The sequence below is a fragment of the Suncus etruscus genome, chromosome 1 (assembly GCF_024139225.1).
Source record: "Suncus etruscus isolate mSunEtr1 chromosome 1, mSunEtr1.pri.cur, whole genome shotgun sequence".
Taxonomy (NCBI): domain Eukaryota; kingdom Metazoa; phylum Chordata; class Mammalia; order Eulipotyphla; family Soricidae; genus Suncus; species Suncus etruscus.
Window position 1 is genome coordinate 84,088,232 of NC_064848.1, and position 20,611 is coordinate 84,108,842.

The following is a 20,611-nucleotide window of genomic DNA, read 5'->3' on the forward strand; positions in this document are numbered from 1 at the left end:
GCAGACAGCCAGGAGTCAACCCTGAGCAATGCCGGGTGTGGCCCAAAAAACAAAAACAAAAAAACTACAAAAAAAAAAAAAAAGGAATAAAGATAGGCTGGGGACCAGGGACTAAGCGGTCTTAAATACATTGGTGGGAAAATAAACAAGGACAGAACTAAATAAACAAATCAAAGTCAATGATGATAGGATCAAGGAACCTAAACTTTAACAATCTAAACTCAAATAGGCCTGATACACTGGCAGACCACAGGGAAAAGGGTTGTGGGATAGGATGCACTCTGGATTCATTGGTGGAGGGACGTTGACACTGGTACAAAGAGGCCTGACTCATGTATATCTGAAGTTAAACTATAAAGGACTCTGTAGATCACAATTGTTTCAACAAAATGAAATAAAAAAAGGAATATCTGATTTCAGCAAAAGAACTTTTATATTAGGGTCATCTGAATTTTGTTCATTAAAAATAATAACATTCCTTTTCCAAAGGATTGCTTTAGCTATTTGAGGGTGTTTATTTTTCCAAATGAATTTCAGAAGTGCTTAATCTACTTCTTTGAAGAATGTCATGGGTATCTTTAGAGGGATTGCATTAAATCTGTACAATGCTTTGGGGAGTATTGCCATTTTGATGATGTTAATCCTGCCAGTCCATGAGCAGGGTATGTGTTTCCATTTCCATGTGTCCTCTCTTATTATCAAAACAGCATGATATTGGAATAAAGACAGACCCTCAGATCAGTGAAATAGAGTTGAGTACTCAGAGAATGTTCCCCAGACATACAATCACCTAATTTTTGATAAAAGAGCAAAAATCCTAAATAGAGCTAGGAAAGCTTCTTCAACAAGTTGAAGTTGATGTTGGCAAAACTGGTTAGTCACTTGCAAAAAAAGTGAACTCAGAACCCCAGCTAACCCATGTATGAAGGTAAAATCCAAATGGATTAAAGACTTTGATATCAGACCTGAAGCCATAAGGTATATAGAACAAAATATAGGTAAAACACTCCACGATACCAAGACTAAAGGCATCTTTAAAGAGGAAACAGCACTCTCCAAACAAGTGGAAGCAGAGATAAACAGATGGGATTATGTATTTTTTTTATCTTAAGTTTCCTCTTCCTTCTCCTGCCCTCCTTTGTTCTCTTTCTTTTGCCAACTGCCATTTCCTTGCTTTCCTTCTCAGTTATTGAATAACTTCCATAAGGGACTATATTAAGCTTAGAAGTTTCTGCACCTCAAAGGAAATAGTGCCCAGAACACAAGAGCCACCCACTGAGTGGGAGAAACTATTCACTCAATATCCATCAGATAAGGGACTAGTATCCAAAATATACAAGGCACTGATGGAACTTTACAAGAAAAAAATATCTAACCCTATCAAACAATGGGGAGAAGAAATTAACACACTTTGTCAAAAAAGAAACACAAATGGCCAAAAGGCATATGAAAAAATGCTCCACATCACTAATCATCAGGGAGATGCAAATCAAAACAACTATGAGGTACCATCTCACACCACAGAGATTGGCACACATCACAAAGAATGAGAACAAGCATTGCTGGAGGGAATGTGGAGAGAAAGGAACTCTTATTCACTGTTAGTGGGAATGCAATCTAGTCCAACCTTTATAGAAAGTGATATGGAGATTCCTCCAAAAACTGGAAATTGAGCTCCCTTACGATCCAGCTATACCACTCCTAGGGATACACTTTAGGAACACAAAAATACAATACAATACTCCCTTCCTCACATCTATATTCATTGCAGCACTATTTACAATAGCCAGACTCTGGAAACAACCAAGATGCCCTTCAACAGATGAATGACTACAGAAACTGTGGTACATATACACAAAGGAATATTATGCAGCCATCAGGAGAGATGAAGTCATGAAATTTTCCTATACATGAATATACATGGAATCTATTATACTTAGTGAAATAAGTCAGAGGGAGAGAGATAGATGCAGAATAGTCTCACACATCTATGGGTTTTAAGAAAAATAAAATATATTTTTGGAATAATTCTCAGAGACAAATGAGAGGAGGGTTGGAAGATCCAGCTCACGACCTGAAGCTCACCACAAAGAGTGATGAGTGCTGTTAGAGAAATAACTACATTGAGAATTATCCTAACAATGTGAATGAGTGAAGAAAATAGAAAGCCTGTCTAGAGTACAGGCGGGAGTGGGGTGGGGAGGAGGGAGATTTGGGACATTGTTGATGGGAATGTTGCACTGGTGAAGGGGGGTGTTCTTTACATGACTGAAATCCAACTACAATCATATATGTAATCAAGGTGTTTAAATAAAGATATTAATAATAAAAATAATAACTTACATTGCAATGATAAAAACTTAAAGATGAAATTAATCTCAGATGACTTTGTATGTGAATGTATTAGTCTTTAACTTTACATAGAGATACCCTTGATAAACTCAGTGATTTGCTAAACATTTTTACCTGGTTCACTTTTTTTTGGTTCACTTTGAGTTTGAGTTGCTAAAATCTCTATGAAGCTGCATTTTATATCTTCATTTTCAAAGTTTTGTTTGATAGTAAGATCTAAAAAGAAAAATAAGAATGTCTGCTTTCAGCTAAAGGACTTTTATATTAGGAATTTTAAAAATTGTTCATTATAAACAATAATTAGATAAAATAATACAATTTAAAGATAAAAACTGTCTCATAGACTTTATAAACGTATTAGTCTTTTTTTTTCGGGGGTCACACCCGGTGGCGTTCAAGGGTTACTCCTGGCTCTACATTCAGAAATTGCTCCTGGCAGGCTCGGGGGACCATATGGGATGCCGGGATTTGAATCACCGTCTTGCTGAATGCAAGGCAAATGCTCTACTTCCATACTATCTCTCCGGCCCCACATATTAGTCTTTAACCTCATTTATAGATAACCCAAATAATCACAATGATTTATTAAAATGTTTACCTGTTTCACTATTCTTTCGTTTACACTGACTTTGAGTTGCCAAAATCTCTATAGAGCTACATTTTATATCTTCGTTTTCAATGTTTTCCTTGATAGTAAGATCTGAAAATAAAAATAAAAATGAGAAAGCCTGCTTTTAGCAAAATAACTTTGATATTAGGATTTTGGAGTTTTGGTTATTTTGTTTATTTATTTATGTATTATAATTATTTATTATTTTGTGGCAATGGTATACTTAGTGCACCAACTGAAGCCAACTGAAGACTGAACAAAATTCATAAATTCACATCTTCCTAACAAACCAACAAACCACCATGTAGTTTTGATCTCTATTATATTTAGAATTTATGGTTGCATTTGCTCCATTTACTCTAAATTGACATGTTGGCTTTTCATTTCCTTGTTCTGAAGGAACAAAATTTCCTTGTATAGGTTTGATTTAGTCATATCTGAAGAATTCAGTCATATTTGAAGAATTTCTTCAAGTCTGTGATCTAATAATGGCAGGCATTTGTACTATCAATAAACATAATAATTCTCTCTTTATAGGCCGGAATGATAATGTTTCCCTTGCATGCTGTTGGCCTGGATTTAATTCTTGGCATCCTATATGGTCTCTTGAGAACAGCCAGGAGCACTTTATTATCACAGAATCATGAATCATGATTCATGAATCATGCCTAAGCATCTCTGGGTGTGGCCCAAAAACCAAATTTAAAAAATCCCCTCTTCATGCCTATCATGATATATACTTTTGATCATTTCAACTGAACTTTATAAGAATACAGTTAAGTACTTTAGTTCATATTGTCATATTCCCATGCTGCAAAAATAATCGAAAAAATAATTGTAATCAAAGGTCATTCTGAGATTTTGTTATTGAAGAACACTTTTTATTATTTATTTTACTTATTTATCTATTTTTGACAAGTATATTTTGGTTGTTTTGGAGCAGGGTTGGAATTGGGACATACCCAACAGTATTCAGAACTTATTCCTAGTTTTGTACTTCAGAGATTACAACAGGTGGAACTTGGGGGATCATATACAGTGCTAAGAACTAGGCCATGTGTGAGCAAGGCAAGCACCTTACCTGCTGTACTATTTTTCTAGCTCTGAAAACACTTGTTTAAAAAAATTGTGAAGTTCAATCACCAAAGGAATGTTAAGGAAAAAAGAACAAAAAAACAAACAAACAGAAGATGGGCAGTATTACATTTACTAGTTTTAAATTTTATTACAAAGTTATAATAGTGAAAGCTATTATAAAGAGACTTGTAGATGAATAGAACAGACTTGAGAGTCCTGAGTTAAACCCATGGATTTAGGAGAAGTTTATGACAAAGGAGCTAATTATATAAAGTGGAAGTAAGGAAAGTCTCTTCAACAAATGGTGTTTAGAAAACTGAATAACAACACATAAAACATGAAATTGGAACCAAATTAAACAAGAATAATTACATACATTGAAGGAAACATAAAACTTTCTATGAAATAGACCCCAGAAACCTCTTCAATGAAATTACCATAAGGTAAAGACAAAAAAAATAAAAATAAACAATAAGATATCAAATTAAAAATCTTTTGCACAGTGAAGGAAACTCAATCTAATATAAAAAGATACAGTACTGAATATTGGCACACAATGCCTGCAATAAAGGGCTAATATCCAAGATCTACAAATCATTCATTATGCTCAAAAATAGAAAACACAAAACCCCATCCAAAAATGAAAAGAAGACATAATAAACAGACACTGCCTGGAAACTATTTTAGGATGGCCCATAGGCATGTGAAAAGTGCTCACCCTCACTTATAATTAGGGAAATACAAATCAAAACAACAACGAGATAGCATTCTCACAGAAGTGAGAATGGCTTATATCAAAAAATCTGGACACAGTGTCATTGGAGTTTTGGTGAGAAAGGAATACTCATTCATGTTGGTGGGCCTGTTGTTTGCTTCAACCTCTACAAAAAGCAAAGGCAAAATTTTATAAAAAGTAGAAATAGAATTTACAAATAATCTGTTAATACCATTACTTGGAATCTACTCCTTAAACTAAAAACTTTTAATTCAAAGGACATAGATAGGCACATTTATGTTTACTGCAGCACTTAGCACAATAGTCAAAATTTTACTAACTGCTCAAATACAGATAAAGAATCTGTGGTATAACACAATGAATACTATTAATCTGTAAACAAGGAAAAAGTAGTGCAATTTGCCACAACATGGATGGTACTAGAGGGTATCATGCTAAGTGAAGTCTATTGGAAGGAAAAAGATAGGTACAGAATGATCTCTCTCACATGTGGAAATTCCAGATACATAATAAGAGTGCAACAAATGGCCAAACGCAAGAACAAGAGAGACAGTACTCAGAACTTAGCTTATGGTAAGGGGGCCTGGGAATTAAGCAGAAGGTACCTTAGTGAAGGGAGTACTTGATGAGCACCCTAGTAGTGGGTGTGAGGTTGATATGATATATGCATGAACCTACCATGTGCAGTATTATAAATCATAATACCTCAATAAAGATTTTTAAAAATCGCAAGTACAGAAAAGTTTAGGGAATACTAATTTTACTTTTTATTTTAATACTGAGGCTCAAATTGGGGGCTCCACATACGTAAGCATTTATTCTACCTCCCAATGTCCTAACCCTCAAGAATATAAAGTTTATGAGAATATAATTTAAAATCAGTTCTCACGTTTTGGGGAAAGCTTTTCATTATTTACTTCTTCTAGTTCCAAGTTCAGTGATTCCTTCAGTTCTGAGATCGTTGAAATGTCAGCTTCTTGACAGAAACTTGAAGATATTAAGATTTCATTCTCAGGCAAAATAGATGACTGAAATAATAGATAAGTAAAAGGTTTTACTGAGGTTTTCTAAATAAATATTTTAAATTTACTTAAAGTACCAAACTTTAAGCTAAACTTCACTAAAAATTTTAATACTATGCATACCTTTAAACAGAAGTATATCAGCCTAAATATATTACATTTTGAGCAATATTCTTTGATTAATGCTCGTTGAAAGGTTCTTGATAATGTTAGTGCTATATAATATCTTTCAGTGCAGAAATACCTTATTTTGAGCTGACAGAAAACTTTAAAAATTCTAAATTAAAAAACTTACACAACAGATGAGAAGAGATAGAAAATGGTGGGAAATGAAAAGGGTAGTAGAATGAAACAGAATTTTTTCCAAATGTCTAAAAAATTTCCAGTCAACTTTGTAAGTGCATCTAATTATATAAACTAGATATTTTGTGCTTGTTAAATTCATAGAAAGGGTTTTGTGCTTTCAACTTCTAGAATACTTAGCATAGTAAAGTCATAATAATAATTTGTATGCTATTGGAGCTAAAAGACCTGTAAAAAAAACTGGTCTTTAATGAGCAAAAATTCTTTTTTCTTTTTAAGCATTGAGAAGCCTAAAATGCAGTCTCAGACCATCATTTTTCTTACTCCTTCAATGAAATTACTTCTCTTCTAGTTCAAGTACTATCTCTTTTGTATATAGTAACTAATAAACATTTCTAACTCTAGTCTTCAATTTTTAGTTAGGCCATGGTGTTCTATCAGAGCATATTGATTAAAATAAGTGGGTGAGGTTTCAAATTTGCTTATACTTGGATTTGTCAGATGCAGGCATTAGTATTTTATTACAATTCTCAATTAATTCCAATGTATAGCAAAACTAGAACCAATAACTTAGAAATAAATTTTATTCCTTATTGTATATGCATTTAATAAGTTGTAAAGTCTTTTATACTTTACAACAATGTTAAAATTAGTACAATGTTAAAATTGTAAAAATTGGTATAAGTGTACTATATTTGTTAAAATATTATCGAAGGAAAGTGAAACAAAAACATACTATATTTTCTAGATTCTTCTGGCAAAAGTTTTCTTCATCCACATAAAAATCTTCCTTCATAAAGCTTTCCAAATCTTCTTGCAAAAAGAAACATTCCCTTGACAAAAATAAAAAAATTAGTATTCACTAAATAGGTAATATAAATGTATAAAATCAAAATGCATAATTATTAATATTAGAGGTGATATATGCAATTAAATATTATTGATAATATATAGACTTGTGAGCATATAAAGAATTTTTCTCAACTTACAAATATTTATAATATTGTGCAACTAAGTACCTGAAAGAATCTGCTTCCATATTTTGTCTTTTGTTATCTACAAGAGGTTCTTCAACCAAACGTAATTTCTGACTACTTGACGGAGTATCTGAAGTTGGCAGCTGACTTTCATAGGTCATCAAATGATCTATAGAGATAATCTCTTCATTAGTAGGCAAATCTAAAAATACATACTAATAAGTGAATAAGATAAATCTGAAGTTATACAAAGGAATCTAGAGAATTACTGTCGATAACCATTAGATAAAATGGGGTTTTTCAAGTACATTATAAATTCTTTTTTTCCTTTTTTTTTTCTTTTGGTTTTTGGGTCACACCTGGCAGTGCTCAGGGGTCATTCCTGGCTCTACACTCAGAAATCTCTCCTGGCAGGCTCGGGGGACCATATGGGATGCCGGGGTTCGAACTACCATTCTTCTGCATGAAAGGCAAATGCCTTTACCTCCATGCTATCTCTCCGGCCCCTAATTTTTATTTTGTTAAAGAATGTTTTTAGTGTTGAGTTTTAGGCATATAATATTTCAACATCAAACTCTCAACATCAGTGTTCCAATACTCTATGATCCCCTACCTACCCCATCTCCCCACCTTGACAAGCACATTAAAGTTCAGTGGTTGCAGCTTAGATCTTAGGTTTTCAGTACAACAGATATACCATAGGTAATCGATACCATCGTGTTTGTCTTTCTTCTTTTGGCTTACTTCACTCAACATCATATCTTCCACTCCCAACTTGGTTAAAGCAAACTGCTAATTTCATCATTCCTTACAGCTGCATAGGACTGCATTGTGTATATTTACCATATCTTCATAATCCATTCATCTATTGTTGGACAACTAAGTTGGTTCCATATCTCAACTATTGCAGTAAGTGCAGCTATGTTCTTTTTAAATCAATTACTTTATTTAGACACCTTGGACACAAGTTTGTTCATAATAGTTCCCCCCACAATTATTAATTATTTTCAGACATGCAATGTACAGGACCATTTACTAGTGCACATTTATCACCACCAATGGCCCCAATTTCCTTCCTGTCCTCCTTCTGCCTGGGGTAGACATTTTTCTTCTCTCTGTCTCTGTTTCTCACTGTCTCTCTGTCTGTCTCTCTCTCACTCTCAATCTCTCTCTCTCTCTCTCTCTCACACACACACACACACACACACACACACACACACACACACACACACTACTTTTGCTTTTAGACACGTTATACTGTGGTTTGCAATATTGTTACAGAGGGTAACATATCTATTATGTAAGATATCTTCTACATCACTAATCATCAGGGATTTGTAAATCAAAACAACAATGAGATGTTATCTCACACCGCAGAGATTGGCACACACCACAAAGAACAAGAACAACCAGAGCTGGCATGAATGTGGGGAGAAAGGAACTCATTTACTGCTTTTATGAATGACATCTATTCCAGCCTTCTGAAAAACAATATGGATATTCCTCAAAAAACTGGAAAATGAGCTTTATATATTCCTTCCTTCCTTCTTTCCTTCTTCCTTCCTTCTTTCCTTCCTTTTCCTTCCTTCCTCCCTCCCTTCTTCTTTCTTTCCTTTCTTTTCTTTCTTTCTTTCTTTCTTTCTTTCTTTCTTTCTTTCTTTCTTTCTTTCTTTCTTTCTTTCTTTCTTTTCTTTCTTTCTCTCTCTCTTTCTCTTTCTTTCTTTCTCTCTTTCTTTCTTTCTTTCTTTCTTTCTTTCTTTCTTTCTTTCTTTCTTTCTTTCTTTCTTTCTTTCTTTCTTCCTTCCTTTCTTTCTCTCTTCTTTCTTTCTCTCTCTCTTACTCTTTCTTTCTTTCTCTCTTTCTTTCTTTCTTTCTTTCTTTCTTTCTTTCTTTCTTTCTTTCTTTCTTTCTTTCTTTCTCTCTCTCTCTCTCTCTCTCTCTCTCTCTTTCTTTCTTTCTTTCTTTCTTTCTTTCTTTCTTTCTTTCTTTCTTTCTTTCTTTCTTTCTTTCTTTCTTTCTTTCTTTCTTTCTCAGGGACAATGTGGGGTGCCAGGGATTAAACTCGGCTGTATGCAAGGAAGGATCAGTATTATCCCTCCAGCTCCTCTAGCAAGCATTTTTTTAACCTGAGTAGTGGTATATCACTTAAGAAATTATAGAATGGGGCTGGAGAGATAGCATGGAGGTAAGGTGTTTGCCTTTCATGTAGAAGAATGGTGGTTCGATCCTGGCATCCCATATGGTCCCCCATGCCTGCCAGGGGCAATTTCTGAGCATAGAGCCAGGAGTAACCCCTGAGCGCTGCCGGGTGTGACCCAAAAACCAAAATAATAATAATAATAATAAAGAAATTATAGAATTATATGTTTTAGGGATAACACAGAGTGATATATTTCAAGACAGAGAATCACTGGGATACATATGTATATATGTATGTGTATTATATACACATATATAAAGCATACTGAGAGAACTTGTTTTATAAGCTAGACTACTAGAAATAGTTTATTTTAACTCATTACTAATAATCTCATGGCCAAGAGTATTCCATGGCATATTTTGATGTATTTATTTTATGTACCAAAGAAATTTAGCCAATTAGTTTCAGTTTTAGCAGGATTTGTATGAAATAATTAAAATATGGCTCATTGGTACATTTTTTCTAAATTATTAATAAAGTAGGAACAGTAAAAACCCAAACATAATTGTTAATACTCCCATCTCTATCTTCTGCTTCCAAACATTTCACAAAGTCATCTTTTCCTAGGGATCTTTAATTGTGAGGGCTTTTTTTCCCAACACTTTAATGATGAAGCCACTTGAGGGCAGCATCACACCATTGTGTTACACAAAGATGTCACCAAAAAATGGCACTTACATTCTTAAATCTATAGCACATGCTGGAGTTTTCAATTTATTATAGCTATTATATTAATCAATGCAAATTTGAGGAGATTAACTTCCTCTTCCATAAAGGAGTGTTACATCACAATATGAAACAAGTTTTTGAATCAGTATAAAAAATGCAGAAAGAGGGCCCGGAGAGATAGCACAGCGGCGTTTGCCTTGCAAGCAGCCGATCCAGGACCAAAGGTGGTTGGTTCGAATCCTGGTGTCCCATATGGTCCCCCATGCCTGCCAGGAGCCATTTTCTGAGCAGACAGCCAGGAGTAACCCCTGAGCACCACTGGGTGTGGCCCAAAAACCAAAAAAAAAAAAAAAAAAAAAAAGGCAGAAAGAAAAAAAAAGGTTTAATCTTGGTGGAAAATATTTTTTCTACTAGATCAACCAGCATAACTAAACAGAAGTTTTACTAAGGTGTATGATTAAAAAAATACACATCAATGGTCTTTAAATATAAATAAAATTTTGGTCCAAAAAACAATTTAGTCAAAACTTAACAGAAGTCCCAATAGGGCTTGATCTCTGAGTACATAGCCATGTAAGGCCTGAGCATTTCCAGGTATTGCAACAAAACAAACACAAAAAAAAGTTGGTGGAAGAAAATACTTCTTTTTTTTTATGTGAAACATTTTTTATTTTAATAATTTCTTGATTTAAACACCGAAATTACAAACATAATTGTAGTTGGGTTTCAGTCTTAACAAGAATACCCCCCTTCACCGTGCAACCTTCTCATCACCAGTGCCCCCTTCTCCTCCCTCCCCACCTTCCACCTGTATCCGAGACAGGCTTCCTACATCCCTCACTCAATGACATTTTTATGACAGTTCTCAGCATAGTTATTTCTCTAATTGCAATCCCCACTTTTTCTGGTGAGCTTCATATCTTTTTTTTTTTAATTTATTTAAACACCTTAATTACATACATGATTGTGTTTGGGTTTCAGTCATGTAAAGAACACCACCCATCACCAGTGCAGCATTCCCATCACCAATGTCCCAAGTCTCCCTTCGCCCCACCCGACCCCCGCCTGTACTCTAGACAGGCTCTCCATTTTCCTCATACATTCTCATTATTAGGACAGTTCAAAATGTAGTTATTTCCCTAACTAAACTCATCACTCTTTGTGGTGAGCTTCCTGAGGTGAGCTGGAACTTCCAGCTCTTTTCTCTTTTGTGTCTGAAAATTATTATTACAAGGGTGTCTTTCATTTTTCTTAAAACCCATAGATGAGTGAGACCATTCTGCGTTTTTCTCTCTCTCTCTGACTTATTTCACTCAGCATAATAGATTCCATGTACATCCATGTATAGGAAAATTTCATGACTTCATCTCTCCTGACAGCTGCATAATATTCCATTGTGTATATGTACCACAGTTTCTTTAGCCATTCGTCTGTTGAAGGGCATCTTGGTTGTTTCCAGAGTCTTGCTATGGTAAATAGAGCTGCAATGAATATAGGTGTAAGGAAGGGGTTTTTGTATTGTATTTTTGTGTTCCTAGGGTATATTCCTAGGAGTGGTATAGCTGGATCGTATGGGAGCTCGATTTCCAGTTTTTGGAGGAATCTCCATATCGCTTTCCATAAAGGTTGAACTAGACAGCATTCCCACCAGCAGTGGATAAGAGTTCCTTTCTCTCCACATCCCCGCCAACACTGTTTATTCTCATTCTTTGTGATGTGTGCCATTCTCTGGGGTGTGAGGTGGTATCTCATCGTTGTTTTGATTTGCATCTCCCTGATGATTAGTGATGTGGAACATTTTTTTATGGGTCTTTTGGCCATGTGTATTTCTTCTTTGTCAAAGTGTCTGTTCATTTCTTCTCCCCATTTTTTGATGGGGTTAGATGTTTTTTTCTTGTAAAGTTCTGTCAGTGCCTTGTATATTTTGGAGATTAGCCCCTTATCTGATGGGTATTGGGTGAATAGTTTCTCCCACTCAGTGGGTGGCTCTTGTATCCTGGGCCCTATTTCCTTTGAGGTGCAGAAGATTCTCAGCTTAATATATTCCCATCTGTTAATCTCTGCTTTCACTTGCTTGGAGAGTGCAGTTTCCTCCTTGAAGATGCCTGTAATGTCCTGTAGTGTTTTGCCTATGTGCTGTTCTATATATCTTATGGTTTTGGGGCTGATATCGAGGTCTTTAATCCATTTGGATTTTACCTTTGTACATGATGTTAGCTGGGGGTCTAAGTTTAATTTTTTGCAAGTGGCTATCCAATTGTGCCAACACCACTTGTTGAAGAGGCTTTCCCTGCTCCATTTAGGATTTCCTGCTCCTTTATCAAAAATTAGGTGGTTGTATCTCTGGGGAACATTTTCTGAGTATTCAAGCCTATTCCACTGATCTGAGGACCTATCCTTATTCCAATACCATGCTGTTTTGATAACTGTTGCTTTGTAGTACAGTTTAAAGTTGGGGAAAGTAATTCCTCCCATATTCTTTTTCCCAATGATTGCTTTAGCTATTCGAGGGTGTTTATTGTTCCAAATGAATTTCAAGAGTGTCTGATCCACTTCTTTGAAGAATGTCATGGGTATCTTTAGAGGGATGGCATTAAATCTGTATAATGCTTTGGGGAGTATTGACATTTTGATGATGTTAATCCTGCCAATCCATGAGCAGGGTATGCATTTCCATTTCCGTGTGTCCTCTCTTATTTCTTGGAGCAGAGTTTTATAGTTTTCTTTGTATAGGTCCTTCACATATTTAGTCAAGTTGATTCCAAGATACTTGAGTTTGTGTGGCACTATTGTGAATGGGGTTGTTTTCTTAATGTCCATTTCATCCTTATTACTATTGGTATATAGAAAGGCCATTGATTTTTGTGTGTTAATTTTGTAGCCTGCCACCTTGCTATATGAGTCTATTGTTTCTAGAAGCTTTTTGATAGAGTCTTTAGAGTTTTCTAAGTAGAGTATCATGTCATCTGCAAACAGTGAGAGCTTGACTTCTTCCTTTCCTATCTGGATTCCCTTGATATCCTTTTCTTGCCTAATCGCTATAGCAAGTACTTCCAGTGCTATGTTGAATAGGAGTGGTGAGAGAGGACAGCCTTGTCTTGTGCCAGAATTTAGAGGGAAGGCTTTTAGTTTTTCTCCATTGAGGATAATATTTGCCACTGGCTTGTGGTAGATGGCCTTCACTATATTGAGAAAGGTTCCCTCCATTCCCATCTTGCTGAGTGTTTTGATCAAGAATGGGTGTTGGACCTTATCAAATGCTTTCTGTGCATCTATTGATATGATCATGTGGTTTTTATTTTTCTTGTTATTGATGTTGTGTATTATGTTGATAGATTTACGGATGTTAAACCAGCCTTGCATTCCTGGGATGAAACCTACTTGATCGTAGTGGATGATCTTCTTAACGAGGCATTGAATCCTATTTGCCAGGATTTTGTTGAGGATCTTTGCATCTGCATTCATCAGTGATATTGGTCTGTAATTTTCTTTTTTGGTAGCGTCTCTGTCTGGTTTAGGTATCAAGGTGATGTTGGCTTCATAAAAGCTATTTGGAAGTGTTTCTGTTTGTTCAATTTCATGAAAGAGTCTTGCCAAGATTGGCAGTAGTTCCTCTCGGAAAGTTTGATAGAATTCATTAGTGAATCCATCTGGACCTGGGCTTTTGTTTTTCGGCAGACATTTGATTACTGTTTTAATTTCATCAATGGTGATGGGGGTGTTTAGATATGCTACATCCTCTTCCTTCAACCGTGGAAGATTATAAGAGTCCAAGAATTTATCCATTTCTTCCAGGTTCTCATTTTTAGTGGCGTAGAGTTTTTCAAAGTAGTTTCTGATTACCCTTTGAATCTCTGTCATATCAGTAGTGATCTCTCCTTTTTCATTCCTGATACGAGTTATCAAGTTTCTCTCTCTCTCTTTCTTTGTTAGGTTTGCCAGTGGTCTATCAATCTTGTTTATTTTTTCTTTTTTTTTTTTTTTTTTTTTTTTTTTGTGGTTTTTTGGGTCACACCCGGCAGTGCTCAGGGGTTATTCCTGGCTCCATGCTCAGAAATTGCTCCTGGCAGGCACAGGGGACCATATGGGACGCTGGGATTCGAACTGATGACCTCTTGCATGCAAGGCAAACACCTTACCTCCATGCTATCTCTCCAGCCCCCTCTTGTTTATTTTTTCAAAGAACCAACTTCTGCTTTCGTTGATCTTTCGGATTGTTTTTTGAGTTTCCACTTCGTTGATTTCTGCTCTCAGCTTTGTTATTTCCTTCTGTCTTCCTATTCTTGGGTCCTTATGTTGAGCATTTTCTAGTTCTATTAGCTGTGTCATTAAGCTACTCAGGTAAGCTCCTTCTTCCTTCCTGATGTGTGCTTGCAAAGCTATAAATTTTCCTCTCAGTACTGCTTTTGCTGTGTCCCATAAGTTCTGAGAGTTTGTGTCTTGATTGTCATTTGTTTCCAGGAACCTTTTTATTTCCTCCTTGATTTCATCTCGGACCCACTGGTTATTGAGCATGAGGCTGTTTAACTTCCAGGTGTTAAAGTGTTTCTTCTGAGTCCCTTTGGAGTTCACAAATAATTTCAGAGCCTTGTGGTCAGCGAAGGTAGTCTGCAAAATTTCTATCCTCTTGATCTTATGGAGGTATGTTTTATGTGCCAGCATGTAGTCTATCCTGGAGAATGTCCCATGTACATTGGAGAAGAATGTGTATCCAGGTTTCTGGGGATGGAGTGTCCTATATATATCCACTAGGCCTCTTTCTTCCATTTCTCTCCTCAGGTCTAGTATATTCTTGTTGGGTTTCAGTCTGGTTGACCTGTCCAGTGTTGACAAAGCCGTGTTAAGGTCCCCCACAATTATTGTGTTGTTGTTGATATTCTTTTTCAGATTTGTCAATAGTTGTATTAAATATTTTGCTGGCCCCTCATTTGGTGCATATATGTTTAGGAGAGTGAATTCTTCCTGCTCTACGTACCCCTTGATTAATATAAAATGTCCGTCTTTGTCCCTTACAACCTTCCTGAGTATAAAGTTTGCATTATCTGATATTAGTATGGCCACTCCAGCTTTTTTATGGGTGTTGTTTGCTTGGATAATTTTTCTCCAGCCTTTTATTTTGAGTCTATGTTTGTTCTGACTATTCAGGTGCGTTTCTTGTAGGCAGCAGAAGGTTGGATTGAGTTTTTTGATCCATTTAGCCACTCTGTGTCTCTTAACTGGTGCATTTAGTCCATTGACATTGAGAGAAAGAATTGTCCTGGGATTTAACGCCATCTTTATTTCAAAATTTGGTGTGTCTTTTGGGTAGTCTTGTCTTAGATTAGGTCTTTCAGTTTTTCTCTTAAGACTGGTTTTGTGTCTGTGAAGTTTCTGAGCTGTTTTTTGTCTGTGAAACCATGTATTCTTCCATCAAACCGGAAAGTGAGTTTTGCTGGGTATAGTATTCTGGGTGAAGCATTCATTTCATTCAGTCTTGTCACAATATCCCACCACTGCTTTCTGGCATTGAGTGTTTCTGGTGACAGGTCTGCTGTAAATCTCAGGGAAGCTTGCTTGAACGTGATTTCCCCTTTTGATCTTGCTGTTTTCAGAATTCTGTCTCTATCTGTGGGATTTGTCATTGTGACTAGGATGTGTCTTGGGGTGGTTTTTCTGGGGTCTCTTTTGGTTGGTACTCTTCGGGCATGCAGGATTTGATCACATATATTCTTTAGCTCTGGAAGTTTCTCTTTAATGATGTTCTTGACCATTGATTCTTCCTGGAAATTTTCTTCCTGGGTCTCTGGGACTTCAATGATTCTTAAGTTGTTTCTGTTGATCTTATCATAGACTTCTATTTTCATCTGTTCCCATTCTTTGACTAATTTTTCCATTGTCTGCTCATTTGCTTTAAGTTTTTTGTCCAATCTCTCCTGCTGTATGGAATTGTTATGTATCTCATCTTCCACAGCACCAAGTCTATTCTCAGCTTCTGATACCCTGTCCCAGAGCTTATCCATTTTGTCATTCACTTCGTTTACTGACTTTTTCAGTCCTGTTAGTTGACATGTTATTTCAGTTTGGAGTTTTGTGATTTCTGCCTTCATATTTTCTTGGTTCTTATTAGTGTTCTGTTCAACTCGATCCATGGTTTCTTGGAGTCTGTTGAGCATCTTCCATATTGCTAGTCTAAAGTCCTTATCTGAGAGGTTGATTAGTTGGTCAGTCATTATCTGGTCCTCAGAATTGTCATCTTCATTCTCTATGTCTGATGCTGGCCTGCGTTGTTTCCCCATTGTCACACTTGTATTGTGGGTTTTTCTACGTGTTGTGGTGGTATTCATTGTCTATATGATGTAGGCAGCACACTCCTCTGGCTCCTCCCTTTCTGGATGGGCTGACTTGCCTCTAAGGGAGGGGAGTCCTCCGTGGATGAAGCCTCACACTGGGTCAAATCTTAGGCCCGAGCATGCAACAGAGAAGACAGTCCAGAGAGAAATGTTTGCTTCTGTGATATAGCGCCGTTCTTAGTGTGATTTTTCCTTCTTGTTGCAATGGAGTTCTTTCCTTAGAAAGAGTGCACGGCCGCGTAGCGAAGCGGAGCGGCCGTGCTCCTCTGAGCCTCTTTTTGCCCCACTCGCAAGAGTTTCACGCAAGAGGACAGTAGACAGACATAGACAGGTCACACTCACAGTCTTTCACAGTTGAGCCCCACTGGGCCGGTGTACTTCCGCGGATTTTCCCCGCCTGGTGTCACACACAGGGAGCCCGAAAATACTTCTTAGTGGCCATATATGTATTAATAACAAGGAACAACATAAAGAAGTGTGCCAAAAGATATGGAAATTCATAAACTTTAATGAACAACATTAAAAAATCTTGTCAAAAAGTCAAGATAAACCACTGTTTCATGATTAAATCTAGCTAAAAATAGGTTCTGAAGACATAAATAGTATAGTGGGGATGGCAGGAGGTGACCCAGGTTAGATAGCTGGCACCCAAAATAATCCCCAGAACCCCACTAACAGAGTATGGCTTACTGAAAACCAAAAAAAGTAGCTGGATTAACATCTATGTAAGATAAAACAAACAAACAAACAAAAACCTAAGGTAAAAAACTTTATAGGTTCTAATAAAAGTTCATTCTCTTGGGTTTTAGATATTTTTGGAACTTGGAAATTCATTGCAGAGTCTAGGGACATGTAAATCAAAATGAGATCCCACTTCACCCCAATATGAATGACCGATATTTTAAAAAGGACTAGACACACGAGTATTGATGAGGATGTGATGAAGACACCTGGTAAGAAACCTGGTTTTCTGTTAGTGGGACTATTATTCAGTTCGGCCTCTATGAAAAACAGATGAAGATTTCTCTAAAAATGTAAGAATTTCTATATGACCTAAGCAATTCTACTTCTTGGTATCTACCCCTAAAACACAAAAACATTAATTTGAGGGCCGGAGAAATAGCATGGAGGTAAGGCCTTCTGCCTTGCATGCAGAAGGATGGTGGTTCAAATCCCGGCATCCCATATGGTCCCCTGAGCCTTCCAGGAGCAATTTCTGAGCATAGAGCCAAGAGTAACCCATGAGCGCTGCCGGGTGTGCTGCCAGGTGTGACCCCCCCAAAACAAAACAAAACAAAACAAAAAACATTAATTTGAAAATCTATGTTCACTGCAACACTGGCTACAACACAAATGTCCAACAACAGATGAATAGTTAAAGTAGTTATGGTCTATATACACAATAGATTACTACACAAATATAAGAAAAGATGAAATTTGAAGTACATTGCAATGTGGATGAAACAGAAGATCATTTCAAGCAAAGTGAAACAGAGGGTGAAGGACAAACACTGGATGATCTCACTCATCTGTATATAAAGAAACAAAGGAATAGATAGTATTAAACAAAGACAAACCCTTAGTCTTGGATTGTAAAACTAAGTTTACTAAGCATGGGGAGTGGAGATATGGGAGGAAGAGGTGGTCTAGAAGCGACATGAAGACAGTGGTGGAGAGTCTTAGGTGAAGAAGTCTTAGGGTGGTGAAGAAGATGTAATATCTTTGTACATCACAATTTATAAATGTTAACTCAATTTTAACCATGTTACAGTAAAAATAATAAAGAAATCAGTTTGACACCCAAATAAAATTATTTTAAAGTTTAGTGCAGCACAAATGGATTGAACCTGAGATCTCAAACATTCAAAGCAGATGTAAGCTATAGCCTCAATGCTGGCAAGTTTTTGTTACTTTTATGTTTTGGGTTGTTGTTGTTTGTTTTTTGTTTTTGTTTGTTTGTTTTTGTGGTGCTCAGGGGTTACTTCTGGCTCTTCACTCAGAAATAACTCCTGGCAGGCTCGGGAGACCATACGGGATGCCGGGAATTGAACCGGGGTCTGTCCAGGGTTGGCTGCGTACAAGACAAACACTCTAGCGATGTGCTCCAAAATCTTTAATGTTCATTACAGCATATCTTAAAACATTATATAAAACAAGCTATGGTAACAACATTTTATTTAAAAAGAAAAGCAGTTATACATGGTTAAAGTAAAGCGAGTAATTTTAATATAATTTGGATAAACTATTTATGGTAAATTTATATGATATAAGTGATGTCTTGATGTAATAATGCAAATATTCAATTTTACTTTGAGTAAGATTTCATATAAATTAGAAGAAATTAAAATATTTAGCATATTTTGGAAAATAAGATAATAATTACTAATCTAATTTCATGCCAATTTGAGTTATTAGGTTGTACACAAATTAATATCATTTCGGTGACATTCTTTGAGTACCATTGAGTACTATTTGGAATCCTAGAAGACTTAAAAACCCCACCCAAATAATTTCATTTACAAAAGGGGGTTAATATCAAAGATAAAATATTGTAACAAAACTCAGAATTATAATTTATAGGCAAATTTTTAAAAAATAAAAAGTAGTGTTTCTAATAAAACAAAAATTCACTGAAAGAAAAAACATACAGTAATAATGTTTTATACTAACAAAAGTAATACATTTTTACCTTGGTTCTCTGCTTGAAGTGCAGGATATATTACTAAAGGGTTAATGGGTGTAAAAATGTCAATGTAGTCTTCATAAGTATATAAGTTGGTTTCCTCTACTTCAGTTGGGGAGTTTGGGTTTGAACTTGGAATAACTTCATCAAATTCATTGTTAATTGGGGTCATCATTTCTGTAATTGGTTTTCTATGACATCATAAAAATAATGATTTTATATGTTGTATTTTAAAACATCTTTATTAACAAATAGTATATATTATTCTAGAAGAATGACCAAATTCTAAGGCAGAGAAAAGTTACATATAGTCCTGCCACTCAAGATATGAATCTTTAAGAATTTTTCTCAATTATTTTTGAACTATAAAGCAAAAATAAATTCATGTGCATGATTTTCTGTAATCTTTCATTTTATGCAAAAAAATGAAGCATAAACCCATCTCTATTTCAATCAACGTATATTCACTTCATTTTCTTTTTCTTTTTGGTTTCTGGACCATACCACACTCAGGGCATTATCACTCTGGTCCCTAATTTCATTTTTAAATGACTGAACAGGAACCTATTGTAATGGTATATACTAATTTATTCAACCAGTTCCATATAGTTGGAAATTTAAATATTATTATTGTTTGCTACTAGAACACAGGAATATCTTCTTGCATTTGTCTCAGGGTTTTTTTGTTTGTTTGTTTTGTTTTGGGGTCACACCTAGCAGCACTCATGGGTTACTACTGGCTCTACACTCAGAAATCGCTTCAAGGTTTTTTTTTAAATATCTTTCCTAAAAATAAAAGTGAAGAGGCTACATGTATGTAGAGTTTTAGACTTTGTCATGCATTGACAAACTGTCCTCATGCTAAATATTCAATATCTGTTTTTCTTATTATTACTCAATTTTTATATTCTGTTCTGCAAATAGGGAGACTGATCCCTAAATCTACAAAGCTCTATGGCTTCTGGTTGAGTTCAATGAATAGGAAACATGTCAAAGTTGGGAGAAGACTTGATAAAACATTATCCTCCCAAATTCTTCCTCTCTGGTCACAGTTTTAAGTGGATGCTTTCCTCTATGGATCATTTTGCCAATGATCCCCTGCTCAGATCACTCACTGATTCTTCAAGTTTAGTATGGTAACTTCTTACTGTTACTGTTTTTATAGGTCTTTATTGATGCTTTGGCTGTTATCCATACTTTGCTGTGTGCTGACTGATGCAAATATGCAGTTCACTGGGTTATTTGGCATTACAAGAGATCTTCCTAATACTGATAAATTGGCCATATATCCTAACATATATGTTTATGTCATCCTATTTTAGCCTTAAAAATTCTGCCTACAGACTAAAGGAATCTAATATTGGGGCTATTTTAAATAATTATATTTTATTATTTTATAAGAAGTGACATTTTGAAACCACTCCTTTGCCATTTAAGAGAATACAAGGCACAAGAAAAACATTTCAACTTTACCAGATTCATTTTACTCATAAGAAATTTATTTCTAGACGGAGAATTCTAAACATAGTGCTTATATAGTTGTTATCTTATTCTAAAACTAAATGTTATTGACAGCTAACATTTTATAATAATCTTAGCCCTGCAGTCTTGCCAAAATTCACTAAATTCTATCTCTTAGATATAAATGTTTGA

General features: G+C 35.6%; 1 protein-coding gene across 1 annotated transcript in view; it reads right to left on the reverse strand.

Moving 5' to 3' along the window:
• Positions 1-20,611, reverse strand: part of SHOC1 (shortage in chiasmata 1) — a 114,796-nt gene that overhangs the window by 86,789 nt on the left and 7,396 nt on the right. Inside the window, exons 4-9 of the mRNA XM_049774727.1 lie at positions 18,965-19,149; positions 7,120-7,279; positions 6,837-6,933; positions 5,665-5,803; positions 2,951-3,052; positions 2,467-2,568 (exon numbers count right to left, since the gene is read on the reverse strand). Coding sequence (XP_049630684.1) covers positions 2,467-2,568; positions 2,951-3,052; positions 5,665-5,803; positions 6,837-6,933; positions 7,120-7,279; positions 18,965-19,149 — 785 coding nt within the window. The remainder of the gene's footprint in view (positions 1-2,466; positions 2,569-2,950; positions 3,053-5,664; positions 5,804-6,836; positions 6,934-7,119; positions 7,280-18,964; positions 19,150-20,611) is intronic.